Source organism: Gopherus evgoodei, chromosome 3 (genome assembly GCF_007399415.2).
Source record: "Gopherus evgoodei ecotype Sinaloan lineage chromosome 3, rGopEvg1_v1.p, whole genome shotgun sequence".
Lineage (NCBI taxonomy): Eukaryota > Metazoa > Chordata > Testudines > Testudinidae > Gopherus > Gopherus evgoodei.
In genome coordinates this window covers 150,843,146-150,863,337 of record NC_044324.1, presented here as the reverse complement: position 1 = coordinate 150,863,337, position 20,192 = coordinate 150,843,146, and the positions used below count along the sequence as shown (strand labels likewise).

At 39.7% G+C, this 20,192-nt stretch overlaps 1 protein-coding gene across 1 annotated transcript in view; it reads left to right on the top strand.

Moving 5' to 3' along the window:
* Positions 1–235: 235 nt before the first annotated feature.
* The window catches only part of PLD5 (phospholipase D family member 5), a 236,907-nt gene continuing 216,950 nt past the window's right edge, over positions 236–20,192 (top strand). Inside the window, exon 1 of the mRNA XM_030556987.1 lies at positions 236–406. Within this exon, the coding sequence (XP_030412847.1) occupies positions 404–406 (3 nt within the window). The 5' untranslated portion in view covers positions 236–403. The remainder of the gene's footprint in view (positions 407–20,192) is intronic.

Here is a 20,192-nt window from a genome sequence, read left to right as displayed (position 1 = left end):
AGTGCATGTGTGCACTATGCCTAGCTCTAGCTAGCGCTAAAGTTCCATCTGTGAACAAAACATGAATCCCATTTTGTAAGAGAGGAGGAAGAAAGAGGGAGCCCAAGATTTAATTATCATTTAGCAGCTATAAAAACAATGTAGTAGAGGCACAGATAGTTTTTGAACCATGCCATGTGAAAATTCTGAGACTTCTTGTTGCAAACCTCCCTTTTATTGCTTGGATTGGCTGATTTCCAAAGCATCAAGGCTAGCAATTAAGGGACTGAAATATAATCGGTGGTGATACATTTTTACCACATAAAACATTCTCTGCCTCCAAAGCCTCGGGTGTCTCTAGTAAGCAGTGCATCAGCAACAGCTCCTTGCTGCTGGACTTCAGAGGGAAAAAAATTGGATCAGAATGGTAAGAAGCTGTTCAGTTTTCACCAGATCTAGATTATTACTTTTGAAAAGAATGTTTAGAAGCTGATGGTGAAAATAGTAGGAACTAGTGTTAAAACCAAACAGCAAGTGACTAGAATACAGTGGCACTATCAATATTTTGCTGGAAGAGATCAACAAAGCAAGTTGGTGACAAATATCTTTGGCACTGAATATGTTGTGCAGCTTAAATAAAATCTTTAAAAATGGTGAATACTACTGACTAAAATTTGATATAGAATGACTGCTGCTGGTTTCAATACAGAAGGACAGGAGTGATCTTTTAATATAATTTTGGATTAGTGTAACCTCTGAAATTTTTAAACATACAAATATAAATAATGTATACTTATCATATATACAATACATGAATCTGTGTTTTCCCTTAGTTTTTAGGGCAAAAGAGAGGGATGCTCATATTCATGTATATTGATATCTAATAGTCCAGAATCATATATACTTTTTTCCTGATTTTTGAATTTGTGTAGTCCAGTTATGTCCAGTATGCTTCTGTCCTGTAGTTGTTAGACTGGAAAAAAATAATTGTGAAAAACTTTTTGGTCAGTTTTTATTCTCTTTAAAAATTAAGTATTCTAAATTAATCAAAGAAAGCAAAGTAGACTATAAAATGTATAAATGTAAACCTCTGCAATAATTATTACAAATCAATAACAATGCCTTTTAATACTTTAAAAAATCTTTGGAAATTTCATTTCAATGTTTTTAGTTACAAAATTAGTAGGCACTTAATTACAAGGGGTGGAGGAGAAGAAGGAATGTCTTGCAAGCATTTACTGTATGCATTGTAGATAATAATCATTATCAAGATAAAGCTTTCTTGTTGAAATATGCACCAAACCTAATCTCCTGTGTGGGAACTCAGCCATTCATTTAAGTGCATATCAGAGAAAAGGAATAAATTGATAATGAGATTACAGAACATCAGGGAGAAAAGAAAACGAATGCCTAAACAAATCTTGAGAGAAAAGCACTAAAATATGCTTGTTTGACCTTTAGCTGATACGTGGAAAATTATTCTCTTTGTTATTCAAAGCAGAGAGGACAATTTAAAAGAATATCTGAGGGAATTTTCAAGTGTGTTATATAGAAATTAGAAACTAGGTCTGTGTTGATTTTTTTTTGATCGAATTTGAATTTTTTTATTGTTGACCTAGAGAAGAAAAACAAGGATTTAAACATTAAGTATCAGCAGTGCTTTTTGATTTTTTTCCCCATCCTAACTGGCTTCAGTTGAGTACAAGAAATGTGATACTGAAGGCAATTATGATAGTGAAGTAAGTTATGTTATCTCAGCCCATATATGCCAAGATATCATTCTGAACACATAGAGTGATGCATTAAAGATTTAGACTTTCCTTTTCAGTATGCAGCCTATGTAGAGAAATCAATAGCTATAAAGAAACAAGGCTCTTTGTGTCTTGGAATATTGTTTTGACTGAATCGAGGCACCCTGATAATTTCTCCTATATGCCGATTATCATGTAAATATTAGAGACTTCATTTTATTGTTGCTTCCTTGTCAGAAAACTATATGCTCACAGTTGGCTTTAACTTATATTTGAAATGATACTTAGTATATGAAAACTCACTGGGGGCAGGGACCTTGTCTTTTACTTTATATTGTATGCCACTGAGCTTAACAAATAATAAATGATGATACACAGATATTTGCAAGTATATGAGGTTCCCTCAGTCCCCTGTAATTGCAGTGTAGTTATATTTCTGTTACTGGAAATTAAGAAAAGTATTGGCTTCTGGAAACACTAACATGTACACACTGTAACAGCATGTCCAGTGTGATAAAGTTTAAGACAAAGTAAACTTGCCTTGAGTGGAGCCACATGGATTAGGTAGGTAGTGTGGGCATTTCACCGGGTAGCCATTTCTGTTAATAATGTGGAGGGTTTGACATGATTACCTTTTTATGATGTTGGTAAAAATAAAGTAGTATCCAGTTTGGTAATAAATAGTAATTATTCCAATTATAACATTCCTTAAGAAATGTAAATACTCCAATGTCTTACAGTGGTCACCCTTAAAAAGTTGCCAGGTGCCCTAGATAACTTTTGTTATTTCCAGTCTTCCCCCCTAGTTTGTTTAGGGATACTTAGGGAATATTCAAAATAATGTGGTTACCTTACACAGTTTTCTAAGGCAAAATTGGAAATATATAAATGTGACCACTGCACATTAAATCTTAATGAAAGAAGACATCAGGTGTACTAAAATCTGTTTTAAGTGTTTTGCATGCTGATGAAGACAAATAAAAAGTAATCCAATACTTAGATTTCAAACTCAGGTTATGTCTCAGGACATATTTCCATTTATTAGTCTTTTATCCCAATAGCAAAGTAAAAATTTGAATAGTCCAGTATAAAAATGTAATTCTGCATTTAAAGATACACGGTAAATATAAAAAATAGTTGGAGGAAGGAATGAGAGGAATGTAGCTCTGTATGTGGTGTAAGCTTAATTAAGGACAGGATAATGTGTGTCAAGACTTTGGTAATACTCTGTTGCAAAGATAAAGTTCAGTCCTGCAACCCTTTCCCAATGAGTAGTTCCATTGGCTTTTCTGGTCGTACTCGTGAACAAGAGCTAAAGGATCTGGCCCTTATTCACCTAGATTTTCAAAGCATTATGAAAGAACGCAATACAATGTACATTATCTATTCAGAATGTGACTGGATTGTGTAGCAGTTTGAGGCATATAATATCAAAAGAGTACTGCCCTGGTGAAATCATAGACGTGATTCACATGTTTTTCAGCTGTGACATTATATACCATGACTAGCTTTGGGCATGGTGCAGTCTAGGTGATATGCTACAGCTGAAAAGCTAGGGCACGACGTATTGAATCATGAACCATGAAGTACTGCAACCCCCTTACGCATTCCACACATAGATTCTTTTCTATGGTGACTCCTCATACTCATTTTGACATCCTGTATAAAGAAACCAGCTCCTATTTTGTTCTTCCCCAAAGCAACATATGTCAAAGGGTAGCATTACTTACTACATATTTCTGAGTTTGTTCATACACAAAAGTGTTTGGCATTTGAAATGTCAGCATCCTGGTTTGTGGTGCTTTCGCTTAGAAAAGCATGACAAATAGAGGAGCAAGATTTATGCCTTTCCCAAACTAACATAATTTTTATATGGAATTAATTTCACCCAGCAGCATCCTTAATCCATACTGAGAGTCAAACTCTGCTCTCTGTCACACCCATATAATCCCTTGAACTCAGTGCCAGAACCCTGGCAGTATACCATAAAACATGTTGCTTCTAAGAAATTATAAATTATTTTCTGTGGTGTATATAATATATTAGCTTGCCTGCTACATCCATGCTCCAGAAAGCATTTTATTCCATGGCAGTCCCTCTTTCACATTGCAGATAATTAATGCATCCATTAAAAAGGCGACATTTTTAGCACAAATTTACAAACTAAATCAGATTAATTTCTCTTCTCACACAAACAAAAATGAAGGTTGATTCAGATGAAAAAATAAATCACATCTTTAGGTGAAATAAATAATGGCAGCAGCTCCCGGAAAGGTGGCGCTACCAGGGCTGGTAGCTGGATATATGCATTTTCACATATGTGGATAATGTTCATTTTGGGGCCTTTGTATTAGCTCTTCAAAATGTTGGGCAGAAATTCCATTCTCTCACCCATGTAACTTTTGGTTACCATAGAACTATGAACTTGCCCTCACTGCACAACGTGGTCAAATCAATGATACCACAGAAGTCTAAGGGTGAGATTTTCTGCCCCACTCTGGCTCCTTTATGATTCATAAAAGGGCCAGAGGGGCATACAGGTACACTAAAAGCCCTATATCCAGCTGGTGGAGAATTCTCCCAAAGCAGGCATGGCAGAAGACAGTTATAGCTGTCTCCCAAAGACAATTCACAAGCCCTGACATAGCAGGTGTGCCAGGAGCCGGGCTGGAGTTGAAGTGGTATGTTGGTGTCAGATCCACAGCATGCGGCACAGTAAAAATTCTGGGCAGCAGTGTGCCCACAGAGAAGCCTTGGGAGGCTGTTCACGCCCCAGACCTGAATAATTTATAGCAGGGTCAGAGCAGCCCAGGGTCAGGGGAGTGCAAAGGTGGATTAAGTTTGGGTAGCGAGTTCAGAACTGCTCTGTTAGAGGCTCAGCACAGACTCTCACTCTAAGACTACTGTTGTACCCTGAAAGGTGACTCTATTAAAACAGCATTGTGAGAGTTCCATGTTTATGGTCTCTCAGTAAATTCCAGACCAAATCTGAACAATTTATAAGTAAAAGAATATTACGAACTGCCAATTCTAGAACCATGTGGCACCAGCGTAATCCCAGTGTCTATATATTCTCCACTGAAATTACATCTGTTGCCCTCTCAATGGTGTCGCATAAGTGGAAAGTCAGAATTTGGTTCAGCAGTTAGAATGTATAGATAATAATTCTTATGTATGAGCCAGAAAGGCATCTAGCTCACTCTCTTATAGCTGTATTGGCAGTGCAATGCAAACAGGAGTAAAAGTGGTAAAAATGTATTCTTGCTATGAAAGTGAGCATATGTAACAGTAAATACACATAGGAACCAATCTGTTGAGAATTAAGATTCTGCACTTGATTATAATTTACACTATTCTAATGTGTAAAGGGACCCTTCTCCTGCCAGATTCACACTTTAACTTTCTAATTTTCTCACTTTTGTGCATTTGAATTGGTAAGAAAATTCCTGGTTTCTTTGCAGCCATTCTGAAGAAGAAATGGGCCTCTTTCCAAAGGAATGTCTGCAAAGAAAGCAGGAATTTTCTTTACCATTTTACAAAAATTCAAGTGCACGATTTCCTCAAGCAACTATAGAGTTAACTTCTCATTCTTTTTCCTTAAATCACTTGCTTATTTCCCAAAATGACACCCATTCAACTCAGATTTGACCATTCCAGTTATTGTTCCATTGTAGTTGCTGGAATGTTTAAATTGTATTTTTTTTTGGATAAGGCTGTTGATTCATTTTTTTTCTTTTAAGCAAATGACCCTGTATTTGTCACCTTAATACAGAGAGACCATTTTTATGTCCTTTTCTTTCTTTTTTATATAAAGCCTTCTTTTTAAGACTTTTTGGAGTTTTTCTTTAGTGGGGACTCCAGGGAATTGAGTCTGCAGCTCACCAGGGAATTGGTGGGAGGAGGAAGTCAGGGGGTAAATCTCTTTGTGTTAGATTTACTAACCTGACTTTGCATACCCTCTGGGTGAGGGGGGAAGTACTTGTGTTTTCCAGGACTGGAAACAGGGAGGGTGGAGTCCCTCTGTTTAGATTCACGGAGCTTGCTTCTGTATATCTCTCCAGGAACCCAGGGAGGGAACACCCGGAGGGGGGAAGGGAAATGGTTTATTCCCCTGTGTTGTGAGACTCAAGGAATCTGAGTCTGGGGGTCCCCCCAGGGAAGGTTTTGGGGAGACCACAGTGCGCCAGGCACTGTATAGATTCCTGGCTGGTGGCAGCTTTACCAGGTCCAAGCTGGTAACTAAGTTTGGAGGTTTTCATGCTAACACCCATATTTTGGACGCTAAGGTCCAGATCTGGGAAAAAAGGTTATGACACCCCCTTACTCAAAATTCCACCAAAATTGTGACAGATATTTGTTATCAATCTGCTTAGGATCTCGGGTGATCCGTCTGAGACAGCAGGACTGTTCAGGGGTAAGGTACAGGAACACACCATGTGACTTAATTTTAAAGTTTTATTAATAAACTAATAATACAGCGGTGAGTGCAGGAACTGCTTTCATGTCACTCGAAGAAAGAAGTGTTAATGCTCAAACTCTGACCCACTTTCATACTCGCAAACATGCTGCCTGGGTTGGCCAGGCCCGGGGGTAGGAGAGACAGGGAGGGTCGGGGGTCTTTTGAGCATCCCTTTCAGAGACCTTTTTTTGGTATTCCAGTCCAGGCCAGCTGACTCTGGCTTCCTCAGCGTCCCCAAACCACGCTGGCTCCAGGGACACGAAGCTCGGCTCCTCCTTTTGCTGTTTTGTCTGTTTTCCATCTCTGCAGCTTCTAAACTTTGTTGTTTTCTATGCTTGGCATAGTGTGTGTCAATTCTTGCCCTTGAACGCAAAGCAACTTTCTCTTTATCTCTGGGCCAAGCTGAAGTTCAAATTAACCCATTCCTTTCCTCAATAGATAACTTGCTCCCACTGTGTGTCCGAGGCTTTTTGGTGATTCCAATTGTCTATGTACCTGCAGGTTCCCGGCCTATAATGTACGTAAATGTAATATGCTGGGGTACCCTTAGGGGGTGAGGGGAATGCTTAGACTGCCCCCCACCCATTTTCCAATCTCTCACACACAGGGTGGACGCCCTGTCCACTAGCGGCTCATAAATTAAGGGTATCACACCACAGGTCACTCACACAGAAAAGATTAATGAGGATGTCCACGAAACTCCTACACCTTCCTTCAGCAAAGAATGCCGGCTAGTCTCAGAGAGATGGTGCTGTTTACTTTAATTGCTTCTAGTGAGATGGTCAGACCAGTCAGTGGCTCACAAAGAGAGGAAAGGGGGAGGGAAGATGGGTTCACGCAATCCTAGACCCGGGCAGGTCCCTCGCCGGACGATGCCAGGCAGAGGGAGTCACCTTAGTCAGGACCTTTTTACCGGTCCACTAGGTGCAGTCACTGGGCTTGTGTTAGAGTGTCTCTGGTCATGAGCCTACAGCTTCGCAGAATACTCTAGGTGTCTTCTGGTGACTCTCATTAACATTGGTATACCCCCCTCCCCCCGCAAGGCCTCTATTTCTAAATACCATGATGCATCTTTACCTTATGTCCAGACTCAATACACTTTCCCTTTTGAGGCGGTAACAACCTCTCTGCACCGGTGCATTAACCTTATGCATTAACTTTATTGCGGGCGGCCAAACTATAGTCCCCAGTACCGCATACAACTACCTTATTGAGGGTGGCAAACTAAGTCCTCAGTACCACTTCAAATTAACCTTATTGGGGGTGGCAAACAATTCCCCAGTACCTCTGTGCATCTGATCTTGCTGCACAGTCAATAAGTTCGGATGGCGTAAGCCCAACAGGGACAAACGGCCCCACAGACAGTCCTCCTCCGACACCCCAATAGAGATTTCAAAAGGTCTTATACCTCTATTGTGATGCCATGGGGTTCAAAGGGGAACGATCCACAGCAGTTGCCGCTGTCTCAGTAGGCATTGCCATCCCGGATGAGCCCCCAAATTGTCAGAGAAAAACAGAGGCCTTACTCTCAGGTTGAGTGCATCAAGTCACATATGCTTTATTTTCTCTAGCAATTGCGTAGAGGGAGAGAGCTAAACAGGTCTCTGTACAGGTAAACAATCAAAGCAAGCATTTATACCTTTTGTTACATACAATAATGAGCAAAAGCTGCATTTTGTTTATACATAGGTCATCCTGATATCTTATTTTTCTCACTTCTATTTAGACTATAGTCTACATTTCATACTTATCTAACACAAGGTTGCAACATTTCTCAGACAGTTCTTTCCCACTTGCCTCGCACAATCCTCGCTTCTACAAATCTCGCGTTATTAGTGTTACAGCTAGCCTGACTCTTGCTCACAGAAGGGACTGTTTGCATTGAAATCCCCTTCAAATCCCTGTCAGTTCTTGCTCTACTTCCACAACCTTAATGCTCCATTAATGTAATTTTTCATTTCTTGTAATATAAAGTTTGTTAGAGTACAGTAGAACCTAGGAGTTATGAACACCTCAGGAATGGAGATTGTTCGTAATTCTGAAATGTTCATAACTCTGAAGAAAACATTATGGTTGTTCTTTCAAAATTTTACAGCTGTACATTGACTTAATATAGCTTTGAAACTTTACTATGCAGAAGAAAAATGCTGCTTTAAATGAAACAAGCACAGAAACAGTTTCCTTACTTTGTCAAATCTTTTTTTAAAACTCCCTTTATATTTTTAGTAGTTTAGCACAGTACTGTACTGTATTTGCTTTTTTGTTTGTCTGTGCTGCTGCATGATTGCACAATTCCAGTTCCAAATGAGGTGCGTGGTTGACCCATCAGTTCTTAAGTCTGGTATTCGTAACGCTGCAGTTCTACTGGGTAGGATTCAAAAATGTAGTACACTGTTTATTTTCTTGAATTTCTGTTAATTATTGTCTTTAAACTTCCATTCCTGAATCACTTCACCATTCTCTTGGAAAACCAATATGTAGCCAAAACCCCTCAGTTAAGGAGCTGGCTTCATTAAACAAACAAATAAACATAAGGCTTAGCTCACTGCAGCAGCCAACCTGCTGAATTGGGTGTAGTGTTCTCCCAAGGGTGAAATGTTTGGTTGGTCCAAATTACTTACTATAACTCAGTGACCTACTTTTATACTACAGTGTTTAGTCAACTGTAAAATACAACCTATCAGGTTATCTCCAGGAAATTCTTTTGCACGATTATGTAGTTTTCTACTCTTTTTCTTCAAAGAGGTAGCGTTCTAGTTACCTTCAGATTTAAGGGCCAAATTGTACACTCAAGGGAGAAATCTACAAGAGAATTGGAATTTGAATCATCCCATAAGCAGAAATGTGGAATAGGGCTCCAGCCTCCTTCTACACCTTGGGGGCAAAGGATTGTAGACTGCCCAACGCAGAGATGTTCTCAGATTTTGGAGGAAATCCAATAGATCTTTGATCATCTGCAGAGACTGGATAATATCTTGTACTGAGTCCCACTATTCCTCAGGCCCCCATTTCTACAGCAGGATGGCTTTCTCAGGAACCAGGCCCTAACTGCTTCTCTGCCTTTGTTTATTTTCTGGCCCCCACTGAGAGAGTGGAGTGAGAGACTGAATAAGCTGATGCTGTTTTTGTCAGCGTTAGCTAATGTGAGCAAACTCCTGCGGATTTGGAGGGGAATCACTTGGCATTGCTCAGACATGCCCTCCCTTATCAGTCCCAAACCATTGGCTACCAAATAACCAGAGAACAAGTGTTTAGGATCACCAGTTCTTTGGGGGAGGAAGAAATGATGTTTCATTTACTCAGCTCATCCCCTCCAAGAAAATTGGGGCAAATGAGATATATTTCTGCTCCTGACAGGTTTCAGAGTAGCAGCTGTGTCAGTCTGTATCTGCAAAAAGAACAGGAGTACCTGTGGCACCTTAGAGACTGAGGGCTTGTCTACATCAGAAAGTTGCAGCGCTGGTGAGGGAGTTACAGCGCTGCAACTTTGAAGGTGTACACATCTGCAGGGCATCACCAGCGCTGCAACTCCCTGTTTGCAGCGCTGGCCGTACTCCCGTTTTGTCTCGGGTGTAGAGGATCCAGCGCTGGTGATCCAGCGCTGGTAATCCAATGTAAACACTTACCAGTGCTTTTCTTGACCTCCGTGGAAGGAGGAAGCCTCTGGTAATCAAGCTGGTCTCCTTCCCCAGCTTGCTCTCGCGTTCCCGGAACCCCGAGCAAGCAGGTCTCCTTCCCTGCGGTTTGCAGGGGGGTTCGGGAACGCGAGAGCAAACCGCGGGAAAGGAGACCAGCTTTGCCGCGGTTTGCTCTCCCGTTCCCCGAGCAAGCAGGTCTCCTTCCCTGCGGTTTGCAGGGGGGTTCGGGAACGCGAGAGCAAACCACGGCGAAGCTGGTCTCCTTTCCCGGTTTGCTCTCTCGTTCCCGGAACCCCGAACAAGCAGGTCTCCTTCCCTGCGGTTTGCAGGGGGGTTCGGGAACGCGAGAGCAAACCGCGGCGAAGCTGGTCTCCTTTCCCGGTTTGCTTTCGCGTTCCCCGAACCCCGAGCAAGCTGGTCTCCTTCCCTGCGGTTTGCAGAGGGGTTCGGGGAACGCGAGAGCAAACCGCGGCGAAGCTGGTCTCCTTTCCCGGTTTGCTCTCGCGTTCCCCGAACCCCCCCTTGAAGCCGCCCAACAGCGCTGCAGTGTGGCCACATCTAACACCACTTGCAGCGCTGGTTGCTGTAAGTGTGGCCACTCTGCAGTGCTGGCCCTATACAGCTGTACTAATACAGCTGTAACAACCAGCGCTGCAAAATTTTAGATGTAGACATGGCCTAACACATTTATTTGAGCATAAGCTTTTGTGGGCTAGTGGACTGTAGCCCCCGAAAGCTTATGCTCAAATAAATTTGTTAGTCCCTAAGGTGCCACAAGTACTCCTGTTCTTATTTCTGCTCCTACCATTCTCTGCACTGGAAAAATGTAAAGGACTATTTGGGTGGCTCTTAGGAGAGTACATTACTCCATGCTGAGATGTGGAATTAGGCACCTTCTTGCCTTTTCAGGACCTTTTCTAATTGTGCTGAGCTAGCTGTGTGTATTACTGTTAATTGTCATTTTTTTTCTCTTTTGTATGACAATTTGGTGTGATGGGCATATATTAAAAAACTGCTTTGTTTCAGTGTTTGTTTCACTGTCCATCTCCAAAAGCTGAATTTGTAGCTAAAGCAGCTTTAACTTTCTGATTCTCTGCATGTGCAAGGGAATGGTTGCAGTGGACTGGGGACACAATCCTCCTCCCAGTCCAGAGGCCTGGTACATAGGGAACTTGTGCTGTCATGGGTCTGTTGTTACTACAGCGCATGCAAACTGATCTTTAAAATGCCTGTAGCCTACTGCTTTCTCCTGTGCAAAGTTTGTTGCCTGCGATATCCTGCAGTCCTCCAGAACACACTCCCCTGTACTCTCACTGCTGAGACTGAGAACTCTTCATGTATGACCTCTCTATTTCTAAGAGTTTCACACAGCTGAACCATGATAGCTTTTGCTCAGTTTTGCCCCTTTAGTAGCTGTGGAAGGGCTTGGAAAATGAGCCTTAGAAGAATTTCTCATTCATTCTTGCACTGCTGTGAGATTTGAAGATTAAGGTGTAAAAGTTGGCAATGAATTTCTTTGGTGCCAGGAAAGTGGCTAGATATTCGTTTTGGAATAAGTGACTGTTGAGGAAAGAGCTACCAGGAAGATGGGAAAAAGCACAACTTTGTATTTATAGAAATTCACTTGGTCTCTGTGACTGGATGTAAATATGTGCTTTGGGGTGATGCCTGTGGCACTATCTCTGCTTCACTGAGAGTAGGTGGGGATCGTAGTGGGTGCTATTGTAGGAAAGCTAAAGGGGGGTTGATCTTGATCCCATAATGCAAGAGCTCCTATTGGCTTTACTGGAAGCAGGATTAGTATTGAGGGCCCCAGTCCTCAAATATTTATGTATGCGCTTAATTTTAAGCATGGGAGTAGCCCCATTGGCTTCAATGACACATTTGTATAGAGTTAAGCATGTGTGTAGAGTTAAGCACTTGCATAAGTCTTTGCAGGACTGTATATTAGAGTAGGTATTAGAGAAAGGAAAGATATCTAACAAATTAGGAAAATTATGAGTTTTTTTGCTAAATAATTTCTGAAATGCTGGTGGGTGCAATGAATTGTAGTCAGTTGAAAGAAACTTGTTTTTTATTTGCCAAAGAACATGCAACTTTTGGGCTGAATTTATAGGAGGATGTTTACCATAGAATGCTCTAGGACTATATTTTTAAGCATAAATGAGTTTGAGATAGAGATTTATATAACAAGTTTTTTGTTTTGATTGTGTATAAAATATTTCTATACATGCTATCCACCTCTGTTATTGTTCTAATACTTAACTTTGTTTCATTGTGGGTTAGAACTGTCTTTTTACAGAAGGAAGTGCTTTTAACTTACTGTAAGAGAACCAGAAGGGTGATTAAAGGTTAAAAGATTGCTAATGGATGCTGATATGGAATGATCCTAACAATAATACTATTTATGGCAGACATACGGACTGTCTGACTGTAAGCTAATAGAAGTTGTGCATTTTCAGTGGATCACTGCGACAGTCCAAGAGAGCGAAATGATTTGCTATGATCTGTTTCAAGGGTAGAAAAAATAAAATTAACATATATATTATGTCTCTCCAATCAATGAAGAAGAGAGAGTTGGAGGATCATTCAGATAAAGTATAAAGTAATGGGTGCAGGGAAAAAGATACGTGGAAAATACTTCTTGAGAAACCTTATTAGAAGTGGATGCTTATAGGGGAAAATAGAACTTTTGTGAAATAAGAGGGTGCTTGGTTCATTTTCTTGTGGTGTAAGGGCTGTCTGAAACAGTTTTTGTTCTCTACATTCAAAGCAGTATGTGTTCTAATGATCCTTGTTTCTCCAGAAAAAAATTGAATTTTAGGTCATACTGTGTCACTGTCATGCACCACTAGAACTTTGATATCAGATTAATACTGTCAGCTGTTGGCAAGGTTTTCAGCATAAAATTCACTTGCCATTTGTAGAAGTTTAATTACTTACCAAAATTTTAAGAACTTTATCAATAAACAGCTTTCTGTTGGTTTATTTTATTTTCAGAATGTCTGGCATCGAGTCAAATCATACATAATTTTATAAGTGGTCAAAATTTGACACAATGCTAACCCACTGGACCCCCAGAAAGCAATCAGAAGAACAGGAAATGAAATGACATTCGTAAGGCCAAATCCTTCAAACATTTACTGTTGGGTGAAGTGTTTTAGTGCCGTGATTGGCTTCAGTGGGACTAATCACAGCTGAAGCTGGTTGGAAAATGTTTTATTTTGTTTTTGTGGAACATTTCACCTTTTTGCCCAAAACCAGAAGAATTTTGTTTTTTGTTTGAAAAGCTTCCAGAGAAATTATCTGTGGAAAGCCAACAGTATTCATGAAAAAATTTTCTTCAGTCAAAAGAGTTTTGATAGTAAAAATTTGGCTGTCCCTAGTCACAGCAATAATCACTGCACACATCACTTACTGTTTGCAAGGCTGGATGCCTTAGTTCAGATCCATCTGGAAGAGGTTAACCAAAAAAATGAACTGTGCACTATGTGCAGAAAACTGCTAGTGGAAGCCTGTTCGATAATGGGGGGAACCTCTCTGAGAATGCCCTGTGCACCTGTCTTCAGGAGTGCATAGTAAGAAACGGGGATGGTCAACAGAAGTGGCTCAGCTCAGTTAATCTCCAAGATCCCAAACCAAAGCTTGCTATCTGATTTTTATTGGTGGATTTCTTGGCTCTCAGAGAGATCATTATGCTTTGTTGTGCTGGAGGCATATTTGAAGGAGAACAGAGAGAAGCACTCAGTGAGAATTTATTGCAGAATAAAGGGGCATTTATAAGATTTAACTAATGGTTTTGCTTAACTGCTAATATACTTTACAGTTAGAAATATTAATATTGAAATCAATGGGGTTATGTTGGTGTACTGAAAGCAGCATTAGGCCTATTATTGTTTTCTATTTTAATTTTTCTTTACTGTAAAGCAGGGGTGCTGGAACAATTTGTATAGTGGGGGTGCTGAGAGCCACTGAACTCAACTAGAGTAGGAGTACTTGTGGCACCTTGGAGACTAACAAATTTATTTGAGCGTAAGCTTTCGTAAATAAATTTACAATAAATGTACAATAAATTTGTTAGTCTCTAAGGCGCCACAAGTACTCCTATTCTTTTTGCAGATACAGACTAACACGGCTACTACTCTGAACCCAGCTATAAACCCTGTATATCGGGGTCCCCAACGCGGTACATGCGGGTGCCATAGCACCTGCAGGGGCATCTAAATGAGCCCATGTCCTGGCCGGCAGTGGAGCATCCGTCGAAATGCCGCCGAATTTCTGTGGCATTTCGGCAGTGACACCTCTCGACGACACCAGTTGCTGCTGACAAGCGGCATCATCGAGAGGTGTTTCCCACGAATTTTTGCAGCGTTTCGGTGGTGACGCCTCTCAATGACGCCGCTTGCCGCCGACGAGTGACATCATCGAGAGGCATCGCCGCAAAAATTCGGCGGCATTTCGGCAGATGCTCCACCGCTGCCATGGTCCTTCGTCTGGCGCCTGCCAGACAAGAAGGTTGGAGACCACTGCTGTATATAATGGAAACCACTTTAAGCCAGGGAGTTCCAGCACCTATGCTAAAAAGTCATTGTTTATTATTTAATGAGGATTGCATTGGGCTGCTTTAATCATCTTCACTCTGAATACAAGAAAATAATCATGTTAACTACAGCTTCAGGTACAATGTACTTAAAATGATCTTTGTCATGTTTTCTATTATAAAGTACAATATGAAGGAGAAGAGTTTTTCTTGCTCCTGTTTCAATGTGATCGAACACTTAAGTCAAAGTGAAGGATGAAATGAGATGATGTTTAAATAAATAAATAAATAAATACTTCTAACTGAAAACCTAGAGAACCGCCCTTCAGTGGGAGTGTTGCGTGGGGTAAGGAATGGTAAAAAGGTCCTAGCAAAATACAAGAATTGGATTTTAATATTGTTATGCTTCTAAGAAGCACATGGGATTTTTTCCAGAGGAAAAGGCAATACACCGTGTTTATTGAAGATACAAAAATTGGCATATGCATTCAGTCACACAGACACACACACACTCCACTAGTCAATGTTATAGTTACCAGTCCAGAGTCTGGATCGATCTAGTGATCAGCTAGGTTGATCATGGGGTAGGTAGGAGCCGGGTTCTGTTGGTCACGCCATGATCCTCTGGGGATATCTTGGCAGGACGAAAGAGCTTTGCACCATTATGCTGTAATTAATTATTGTTTGACGAATGCTTGTTTTTTTAATTTTTAATTTTGTTTTTATAATTAAGTTTTTTAGGGAGTTATTTTATGCTGGTTTTGATTACAGCTATTTTGTTCCCATTGATAGGCGCCTGTTTTATTTTTAGAATCATTAATTAGCCCTCCTCTGACATTTCAATAGAGGCGTGTTGCAGCATCCTGGAACCCTTGTGTCTGTGTTCGGTTCCTTCCTAGAACATCTGGTTCGGTGATGGCCTTCACACTTATCTTCTAAACACACACATTCCTTATTCACAGAACTGATTTACACAGAACATTTTGAACAGAAACATCAAATTGCAATGCAAAACAAAAACAACCCTGGCATTCTTTTACTTGTTTTAAAATGCTAACCCTACAACAAAGTGGTAGCCCTAAAAGGTCTGTTACTGCCTTAAAATCAGCCCAGACACAGATTCTGGCTGATGCATTTCTACCAATGGCTTATTAGGCCATTCCTTTTTTGCTATTTAAAAAGGGTCGCTGGCAGGATATGGTCAAATCATACATTAATACATTTAATACATGCTACATTATTATTTTTATTCTTTAAATTTTAAATTATAGAAAATACAAACACAAAATCTTATTATTAACAATATTACCAGCATAATTCTCACTTACACTAAGGCCTCTTTATTCTGCAAAAGTGATACAAAGGAGCCTTGGTATAAATGTGACTAATGTCTCTCAAATTCAAGCATAATGTTTGTTTTGTTTTATTAATTTATGTGCTAGGACTATGGGGTCTGTTTCTCTCCTGCAATTTTTCATGAGATTGCAAACACTTAAAGCCACTGCCCAAAGCAGCTGGTGGTGTAGCTGGTGATGTCATCCCCACAGTTCTCAGGGCAGCCAACTGAAGAGAGGGATAAATGAGAGAGGGAGGCAGAGGGGGAATGTTCCATCATTCAATTCTTATATTCATGTAGATAGTTGTAAAATTGGGGCATGGAAACGCCCTGTTCTGCAGTAGGTTTTGATAATGTCATCAAACCTTCCATGAGAATCAGATCAAGAAAGCTGTCGACTTTGGACTGCGGTCTTGGGAGGAAAAAATAATCAGTTTTCTTTAAAATTATATTTGTTTTAGAGATGGACCTACACCAAAACTGTGGAACTGAATATTTCCAGGTTTAGGGGTGTTCATAATCTTAACTTGGATACATATCTGACTTTTAAAAATATCCCTCCTTGTTGCAATTGGTTGAATGGAGCCCTGATCCCAACACCAAACTTTCAGAATGTGCAAAATTTGTATCCAGATGTTGTCTCTTGAGCCCATATCTAATTAATTTGTAATTTTAATAATGATACATGCATTTTCTGTTAATGGCTTATGTTCATAAACAGCATTTGTGTGTGTTTATGTGTGTTTAAATATAAAGCATTCTTTTTTTACCTTTAAGAATTAAAAATGAATCCTAAACTATCAGAATCTTACAGACCATGATATTTTTTAGTTTCTCTCTAGCTTTATCTCCTGCCACTCACGGGGATATAGCAAGGAGCATTTTATTTATTTTGTTGCATCTTATATCATAGATTCTAAAATAGTTATTTCCCGGAGGAGGGTTGGAATGTACACTGCTGTACCTGACAGCTAATTAAAATTCAGTGTTGTTTGTTCTTGCTTAAATTAGTAGAGAATAGCTTCTAGGAAACACCACAGAGAATAATGTTCTGAAGATTTCAAATTATTTTGAAAGATAAAATTCCCATAGCTCTATCCCCGAAAGAGCTGGGACAGAATTCAGATGCATTTCTATCACCTGCACATTTTTCCATCTTTAGAGTGAGTGTTTTCTGCTGTCTTATATATTAAAAGAATGACTGATTATCGAAGAGAGTTGTTTCCTTATTTTCCTAGAACGTTATTTATTGAACTCTACAGTATAAGAGCTGCAGGCACACCTCTTTTGTGATAGCATTTTAACCCACAGGTCGAATGCACCCTCAGTGTAACTGAAGTCACTGTAAGAGTTACAGTAGGAATCAGCTGATAGTGTCATATTGGCCACAGAAAAGCACAGATAACAGGTTTTGCTGTTGTATTATAGGGAATGTAAAATCATCATTTAGCCAGTCAATATCTACCTCTTCCTTCCTTTCTCTCTTGCTCTCTCTCACACACACATGCACAAATGCAAGAACCAGTATAAAAATAAGTAAGTATAAAGCTATACTAATTAGTTCTCCAGATGTCAATCCTTGCTTTAGAAAACTGCACAAGAGCTTATGTGCTACTGAAATCAAAATTATTCAGAACAAAAAACTCATTCATGATGCCCATCTGCCATCATGCACATTTCACTTTTCATATGGTAAGTAAGATTTCAGAGTAATTCTTTTAATCATTGCAAGATAATTTTCTACAAAGATTCTTGTGCTTGCAACTAAGACTGACAACTGGAAGTGTAAAAAAGAACGAAAGGAAAAAAAAAACAGGCAAACCCCAGGAGGCGCCCAATCCTCAATTTGCAAGGCAGTATGTTCATTTTCATTGTGAGGAGGAATATTCAGCAGATTCATTCACAGACCTTTTGCTTCCACAATTCCCCATCTCCTCTGTGAAGGGCCATAGGAATGTATGGAGAGCATCTCTGCAGCCTGGAGGGAGGGATCAGTGTCACTGTCCTGCAGTGTGGGGTCTCTGTCACTGCTGCTCCCTACGCAACTGAGACATGCAGTTTTTAAACTGGCCTTCCACAGGCTGCTTCCAGATATGTCATGCTAGGATCTCCCTAGATTCAGGTTTATCTTTATTTAGATAAATATGTCTAATCTTAGTACCTTCATGGTTTTAGGGGCTTGATTTTCAGAGGATCTGAGCAGCCACAGCTCTTAATGACATCAGTGAGTTGTAAATGTTCAGTATTAAAACTGGGCAAATAATTGTTGGGGTTCTTTTTTTTGTTTCAGTGGCAGTTCTGAAATACTGAAAAAAAAATCAGCTTGGGTTGAATCAAAACTGAAATTTTGTAGTGAATCAGAAAAGTCTATTTTGGGTCTCCTCCAAAGCAGAGATTCAAACCCGAATCTTAACATTGGACTAATAGTTATAAAGTCTCTCTCTCTCCTCCTCCCCGCCCCCCCCATAGGAGCACCCCCTCCTCTGTTTCTTTTTCCACTGTTTGTGGATGGCTGAAACTATTCATGTCACGTTTGTGATTGTGAATAGTTTTGAGTTGGCTTAAACTGCATTTTTTTACTGAATAAACTCTTTGAAAAATTTCACACAAATTTATTCAGTATCTCTGAAAATCAGCACCTTAGTATACCCAAGTCACAATTCGAAAAAGTGACTGCCTCAGTCTAGGCACCAAAATACATGTTGAAGTTCTCAGATAAGTAACCTGGTTTTTTCAGAGGTGCAGTCAGTGGGTGTGTCAGGTTAGCAGGACATCTGGAAATCATGTAACATCTAATTAGGAGCCTAAGTGTAAATTTAGGATTATAATTTTAAGCACCTAGGTTTGAAAACACTGTTGTTGGGTTCCTAGGAACCAATTAATTATGGAGCCTTTACTTTAGAACTCTGTATACAACTTTTTAAACATTTTATGGGGGGAAGAGGGATGTTGGGTGAATTTAGTGTTTGTGAAAAATGTTGGCTTAACAGTTCTGGTAGATGTTGCCTGCTTGCCCACAGAATAGGTATAGCATAAACAGTGGCAGTTCAAGCTCCCTCATGCTGTTCTGTCAACATGACACAACTCTGAAGGGGGCACAGGATGATTTGTGCCCATATAGTCTTTGCCCAGTAAATCTGAAAACATTGTGTCATGAAAAGTGACTAGTGACTTGTGTTTTCCTTCAAGTGCACAAAGTAACTCCACTGGAGAACAGGACAAGCCAAAGCCCCTAAACTCTATCAGCAATGTTCAAACATAGTCCAAGAGCACAATTTTGGGCCTATCGCCCGTTTCACATTTGGTAATGATCACATAGATTTTATAAGTTAAAATCTGTACTGGTCTGTACTGGGGCTGAAAATCTCCCAAGGAAAATCTAGGTACTGCAGTTCCATTTCTGTGTCTGGGACTAAAAGATCAGGAAAGAAACCTGTAAAGCGGGGTTAATAATCTATCTATTTATTTTAAAACTTCAAAATCATAACCTATCTTGCTTGGGTTTCCAGATGCTGATCAGAACACACACAATACATTTTTCAGTCTTTCTTTGGTGCTGGTCTTTTGAGAGCATTCATCCTGCTAGAAGTTAGCTTCGAATCAGGTAAAAGTCCTAGACAATCATTCAGAAACAGCCATTTTAACAGACAGCAGTGTAATTTTGCTTCTGAGTGGGAGGAAAAATTTGTTTGCAGGTCCTGCAGAGATGTAGTTCACCTAGCTGGTAATGTGGAAATAGTTAAGGTTATTGAGGAAATCATTGTATTGTTCTTGAACTATCACTGAATTAGCAGATGTATTGGAACTGTATTTTGGCTGACCAAAAGTAAAAAGGCAAATAAGAATAGAAGCTTTCCCTACTATTGCTTAGTTTAGTGAATATGTGACTCAGTATGGTTAGCATTGGAAGATAGTTTCCATTCTAAGTCCTAAATTCCATCAAACTTTTTTGGGGGAAAATTTTTTCCTTTTGACCAGAAATTTATCATGTGTAGTCTCTGTTTAATTCAGTGTACAGTGAAGCTTTTTTGTTAAACTCAAAGTTTAATAGTACAATTTTTATGTGACTTAGAAAAACTTGTTTTTTTAATTTTTGAACTTGTTTTATGCATTAATCCTTATTGAGAAATAGATCAGAGGGCTAATTCTTTTTCCAAATTGAAATGCAAAGAGTTAGTTATTAGAGGTTGAATTTTAAACACCTGATAAATCACAAGGGTTTCCATGTGTCTTACTTAATCTGAGAGGTCTAGCTAATGTTACATATTTGCATTAAAAAAATCTTTCTGTGACGATAGATGCATATTTTTAAAGTTATCATTTCGTTTGTTCGAGGTCATTCCTGGTTATAATTTGGAACTATCATGATCCCACCCTCATTTCCATTCTCACGTGCCTCTGTTCTGCAGCCAGAATCTAGTAGATCTGCTACTAAGGAAGCAGGTAATTTGGTATGATATTATGCAAAACAAAATAAATGCATTGTCCG